The sequence below is a fragment of the Abramis brama genome (genome assembly GCF_963993115.1).
Source record: "Abramis brama genome assembly, chromosome: 19".
NCBI lineage: Eukaryota > Metazoa > Chordata > Actinopteri > Cypriniformes > Leuciscidae > Abramis > Abramis brama.
The window spans coordinates 32,968,545-32,975,486 of record NC_139981.1 but is presented as its reverse complement, the minus strand read 5'-3'; the positions used below and the strand labels follow the sequence as shown (position 1 = coordinate 32,975,486).

Here is a 6,942-nt window from a genome sequence, read left to right as displayed (position 1 = left end):
AATCACAGCGCTGCTCTCATGCATCGAGCGCATCACGTGGTCCATGTTGAAGGGAACTGCAAAAAAAGTAGGATTCAATTATCATATTGAATTGTGACCCTATCATTATTGATTGAAGGGAACAATCACAGCGAAAGTGACACAGATTCCACCAAAAGTGCTCACGTGGCCCACACAACACGCATGCCACTTTTTTTGTCTTAAAGCTTTGGTTAATAATTCTTTTTTTATATAGATATTGTAATTTCCCCCATGCTCTTGTGAATGTTTATGGTATTTTGTTGAACAAAAATGTCGGTAAGCATTAAAAGACGGTCATATATATAAGTGATCTCTGGTCTATCTGGCCATAGTTCAGTGTGCTGATTCTTTATGATGCAGAGATACAAAGTCCTATTATTTAGCATATAATATTTTAAACATCCTCTTAAAGTCCCAGTGAAGTGCCTTGAAACTGACAGCATCATTCAGTGTGTTGACAGAATTTCCACTGAAACAGGAAGACAGGGCGGGGCATATCGAACAGCCCCTCCCCTTTTTGTAAACAGCCAATAGCGTTTAGTTTATATCATAGTTCGGCCAGAGATGTTGAGTTCGTTAAAGCCGCAGTTTCCTCCTAATCTCCTCCATATCTCTTTATAATACAGCATTCTGTGCAGAACTCAAACCGGTCTGATACGCTTTCTGTTCTGCATTGACTCGATCACATGATCCGCTCTGTGTGTGTCTCTGGACTGAAGCTGTGGAGGTTCGCGTGACACTAATGACAAACCAGACTTCATTCGCGCCAATGGAAAGCGTATTTAGTGTCTGAATTGTTCCCTATCCCCTATATAGCGCACTATGTGATATTCACCATGTAGAATATAGTCAATATATGAACGTGATTTCAGCTGCAGCGTCTGTTTATAATGTAGGGGGCGGAGCTTCAGATTATAGAGAGCATTTGATTGGACAGAATATCTAATGAGAAGCTGAAGTGCAGGGTGATGTCATCAAAATCACTGATCCATATCGGCAGAAAGTGAAACTAAGTTCTGAATAAAGCATCTAAATATGATTTTTGAACAAACTAGTGTATAGACAACAGTAAGGCTAACATATTCATACTAAAAGCCAAAAAACAAATGTTGATTTCATGTGTGTTATGTAGCCTACTTAGTAGAAACTGGGTTATCCTGCAGTTGTTGTCGTAGTTTAGATGGCGACGTGTGATTATGTAGTTGTAAGTGCACTCGGCCTCTTATTTATTGCTCTCTAGGTCCATAGAATATAATGATATCCTGATAAACACAACAATGAGGACTTCAAGGATCACATCTGCAAACGTTATTCATTATTTCACACAATCAATTCTCACGATCAACATCCTGACATGGGAACGTTATTAAGAGAGCTTATATAATACAGCCTTCCTTCAGGCCCGTACCTGAGGATTTAGATTTGGCTGAAATGTAAGGAATAGTTACATTAATAATGAACACTGGCTATTGCAATGTTTGTACAACTGTAAATAAAGCCGACATCAGTACGCAGTGTTTTACACAATGTTTAATTTGTTCATTGATAAGTTGCACAGCAAAAGTCTTAATATATGTTCAGCTTTTATTGCTTCCATGGCATCGCTAGCTGGCAGACACTGTCAGCGACTGCTAATGATTTAATGATTTGATTTATACTCCATTTAAAGCATTTAAAGAATTGCAGATACAAGGCTTGAATGATAGGTCTAGAAAAGGCATTATTGGCCACTCAATAAGCTGAAATATGTACAGGAATCACTTTATTTCAAGACATATACAGATATTAAAGCTAACAAACTACAGCATAATGTTAATTAATTCATTTATCCATGATTGTATTAAAAAAGACCCTCCGCGCCCTCTAGTGGAGGACAGAGCTCAACACAACCGCAAAACCTCAAATAAGATGATATAAATGTCAAACAATAAAATTATCCGACATAATTAGTTAGTGAAAAACACAATGCACTGCACACTTCTGCAATTAAATTCCTACATGCGTTTAGTAAAAGAATAAGAATCAACAGTTTCATCCATAAAAAAAAGAAAGAAAGTACACTTGTTAATGCCTGATGAAGTACAGTATTTACATTTCGACAATGAAAATATTACTAATGTACAAGTTTAGTGTTTGCTACATTTACATAATCTCTCACACACTCAGACCGGAGTGAAATATGTACACATTCGGGTGCAATTGCATCATGGATCTTTTTTGAGCTATTAAAATAATTTGCGAATAATAAAAAAATCTGCTATTTACAAATTCAACAAACCTTTGGCTGACCTCAGCAATCAACACATGCTATTTTAAATAGAAGTTTTAGTTTTCTTCAGGACTGCCGTCACACACTTGGTCTTTCGCTCTCATGCAGAGGAGCTGTTTTATATATATAAAGGATTTGCAGGCTTTATTTGCCCCTGTTCACCGGCTCTCCGATCAGCTCGGGACACTTCTCCTCCCCCTTGGCGATCCGGTCGCACTTGTGCAGCAGGTCGTAGTTGATTTTGTCTGTAATGACACTGTCCTGCTTGTACTGAGGATGTTTGGACACAAACTCCCTCATCCACTTCGCCATAGTCATCAGCTCACCTGAGAAAAACACACGACAGTCAGAGCAAATATGAGCAAAATCATCCAAATAATCAATCTGCAAAAAAATAAATCAAGTGTGTCATTCTTAAAGTACAATAAGAATATATATATATATATACACTACCGTTCAAAAGTTTGGGGTCAGTAAGATTTTTTATGTTTTTAAGTCTCTTCTGCTCACCAAGGCTGAATTTATTTGATAAAAAACAATAAAAAAAACTGTAATATTATGACAATTTAAAATGACTATTTTCTATTTTAATATATTTTCAAATGTAATTTATTCCTGTGATAAAAGCTGAATTTTCAGCATCATTACTCCAGTCTTCAGTGTCACATGATCCTTCAGAAATCAGTATAATATGATGATTTGATGATCAAGAAACATTCATTATTATTATCAATGTTGAAAACATTTTTTTTTTAATTCTTTGATGAATAGAAAGTTCAAAAGAACAGCATTTATTTAAAATAGAATATTTTCTAACATTATAAATGTCTTTACTGTAACTTTTGATCAGTTTAACTCGTCCTTGATGAATAAAAGTATTGATTTATTTGATTTCTTTCCCCCAAAAAATAAAATTAAAATTCTCACTGACCCCAAACTTTAGAAGAGTAGTGTTTAATGTTACAAAAGCTTTAGATTTCAGATAAATGCTGTTCTTTTGAACTTTCTATTCATCATAGCATCATGAAATAAAAATGTAAAAAACTGTTTTCAACATTGATAATAATCATAAATGTTTCTTGAGCATCAAATCATCATATTAGAGTGATTTCTGAAGGATCATGTGACACTGAAGACTGGAGTAATGATGCTGAAAATGATCACAGGAATAAATTACACTTTACTGTATATTCACATAGAAAACAGCTGATTTACAGTGTAATAATATTTCACAATATTACTGTATTCGTTTGTATTTTTAATCAAATAAATGCAGGTTCGGTGAGCAGAAGAGACTTCTTTTAAAAACATTAAAAATCTTACCGACCCCAAACTTTTGAACGGCAGTGTACAATGTCGGTAGTAGTGTTGTGAAACAAAAAATGACTACCGTAAATACCTTTAACTTTAATTGTAAGCATTAATCTCCATTTAACTTCTACAATGAAAACTGTCCAGCGTTTGATTACTTTCATGACTGTAGTTTTTCTCAGGCGAGTAGTTTAGCCGTGTTTATTTCAGTTCACTCTTAATTCCGTTGTATTTATTTGTGCTATCATTTACAATTTATTTATTTGTTCTTATTTTATTATTTTATGTATCTGGATTGTTCTATTTACTGTTTGTATTTTTTTTTTTTTTTTGTGGAAATGTAGTTTAACGCTTCAAATAAAGCCTCCCTTGTTCTGTGTGTGAGATATTACGACAAAAGTGCCCAAATTATCAAAAACTTATGAGCTGATAAATGATCTGAATGGAGGTACAGTATTTACGGCAGCTCTCCCTGTGGTATCGAATATCGATATTTTTCAAGATATCATATTCAAGTGGGAAATTCCAGTATCGTGACAACACTATTCGGTAGTATATGTAGATGAACAATGTTCACTCGTTCTCTGTGTTACTGCTAAAGTCAGCTGGATGATGCACAACTGTTGACTTTCATGAGAACAGCAGTTTCTGTCAGTTTTCCTCTGTTTGGTCTAAAACACGGTGTTCGCATAGTTCGAATTACCCCCCAAAGGGACAGAAATATCAGTTTTGGGGGAGGGGTCAGATAATATTGTGAAAAAATATAATTACAGTTACAATACAAGTCAACTCCTATTTTCACTGCAGGAACATTATAATGTAAAGCGATTTCAGACACCCCTATTGTGGACCGTACCATTTTTAACCACCGTGGCCAGAAGCAACCATAGGAAGCAACGGAGATAGAGAACGACTTCAACTTCTCAAGCAAATGTCAACGTTGAATGACAAAACGCTAGTTTCATAAAGTATCATCTTTTCAACATTCCTTATTTGTATATTCAAAAATATTTAAAATAATCTAATTTAATACAGTTATAATTTTTCAATGTAAATTATTTAATTTTATTGGTAACAGCCTAGTGTCTAATTATTTTAATTGAATATATTTATCAAATTTAAGAATTTGAAATGAAAGATGGAGCATACATTTAATAAAATTAGGGGAAAATGCCCTTTATAAAGGTACAAAAAATTATTCTGAGTGTTTTCAAACAGTGATGTAATGAAACATTGACAATTTAAGCTTGAAGGGAGTAAAGCCTCTGTTTAGGCTATTAAGGAAATGTAATTTTGCCAAAAGAACTTTTATTTTAAATAAATGTTCATTTTAAATCAGCCAACTTCAGTGTGATATGTTACCATATTATCATGCTTAACACTAAGAATTTGAATAATTGTAATCAATGTGATGATCAGATGCAGATAGCTAAATCAAAGAATATGGGTGGTTTTGCGGGTGGATTATTTATTTTTAATAGTGGATTCGGGTGACTCAAAGTGCACCAGATTAATGAATTTATCTTTAAAATGTACAAAATTTTCCTCCGGACCCCCTTAGAGGTACCGAGCTCCACCGACAAAAAAATGTGGGAAACACATTAGGCTATATGATAATCTACAAAAAAAATACACATTTTATTATCTTATTATTAAAATACATTATTATGATTTTACCACCTCCGCCTCATTTTGAGCCAGGGAAAACCCTGAAATAGGCAATAGGCTTCTTGTAAAGGTATTACTGTTACTAGTAATTAGAATGGTATTTCAGGGCACTTAACTTCTAACTTCTGGGAGTTGATCAAAACAGTTTTCTTTTGGATATATAATAACAATGAGATATTCTGTAGCCTACTGATTATCAGTTTGTCGCATGTTTAGACCTTGTATGTGTGTTGCACAACACATGTTGCACTTGGCGATCACGGTGGGGATTGATATGGTAGTGGACCATGATGGTCATAGAAGAAGTGAAGGGGCAGTACCCCCCAATTATGGTGGGGTAATTCGCACTCTGTTCGTGATCATCCAGTTTGAAATGTTGACTATAAACAGGGTTTTTTTCCGTATTTACGATGATTTGCAACCTTTAGTGATCTTCACTGAAACTGAACGTAACTCACTCCCGCTAAACACAGTTCTTTCACCCGGGAACGATACTGCTCTAAAATGACTATAGTGACCAAAAATGACTAAAAGTTTGCTAAGAAGTATTAAAAAAAAAAAATGTTTTATACGTTTTATACAAAATATCTTCATGGAACATGATCTTAACTTAATATCCTAATGATTCTCTTTCCAGGTTTGTTTTCACAGGTAAATGCAATTTATAATCTGACAAAATGACGGAAATCACTTTAAATAGTGTCACGTAATGCTGAAGTTAATGAACATTTTTGATTAAGGCAACATAAGTTACATAATACAGATATATAGTATATTACTACAGTGATATCTAACCAAAGACTCGCGCTTTTGGGGTGATTTGTTCTGTTGAAATCCCTTTTACACTTTTAAATGTCCTTTTAATGTTGGATGGTTGAAGGGTGAGTAGATTAATGTCATCTCATCGTGACACTTTTAACGTGTTCATAGAGCGAGCCTTTCACTGACTGTTTACAGCTTAACGGAAGTTACACCCATAATTCACGCAAAGCATCATGGGGCGCAGGAATAAGGAGGACAAGCAGTCGAGTTTTATGGAAAGCCCATTTTGCCAGCAGTTCAGAACCTCTTTAACCGTACACAAGAAACTACACATGATTGTACAGAAAAAACTAAAACAGTGGTTGAAAAAACAAAACACACACTATCTTAAATAAATCAGCATAAGTTATGCTTATAAATAGATAGCACACAGAACTGAAACCATCTATAACACAAACTGCACTGACTGCAGAACTCAGTGTGGAAACACTGCACTGTAATTAACTCAAAGACATTTGCATACCAGAGGCGCGCTTCTTAATGAGTTTCAGGTAGTTCAGGATCGTGCAGCGCGTGTCGACGTCCACCTCCATGTTCTCCAGGTAGCTGTTCAACATCGGGATCAGCCCGTGAAACACCCCTTCCTGAACACAACACACACATCAAACGGAGGAACACACTTAAAGACGGGTGAAACACCCCTTCCTGAGCACAACACACACATCAAACTATGTAAAATAAGTATCTGATGTCCCCAGAGTGTGTGTGTGAAGTTTTAGCTCAAAATACCCCACAGATATTTTTATATAGTATGTTCAAATTGATACTTTTTGAGGGTGAGCAAAAACGGGCTGTTTTTGAGTCTGTCCCTTTAAATGCAAATGAGCTGCTGCTCCCGGCACAGGGGGCGG

At 35.2% G+C, this 6,942-nt stretch overlaps 1 protein-coding gene across 1 annotated transcript in view; it reads right to left on the bottom strand.

Moving 5' to 3' along the window:
* Window positions 1-1,536: 1,536 nt before the first annotated feature.
* Window positions 1,537-6,942, bottom strand: part of gclc (glutamate-cysteine ligase, catalytic subunit) — a 40,916-nt gene continuing 35,510 nt past the window's right edge. The window contains exons 15-16 of the mRNA XM_084093602.1: window positions 6,555-6,675; window positions 1,537-2,616 (exon numbers count right to left, since the gene is read on the bottom strand). Of these exons, the coding sequence (XP_083949728.1) occupies window positions 2,435-2,616; window positions 6,555-6,675 (303 nt within the window). The 3' untranslated portion in view covers window positions 1,537-2,434. The remainder of the gene's footprint in view (window positions 2,617-6,554; window positions 6,676-6,942) is intronic.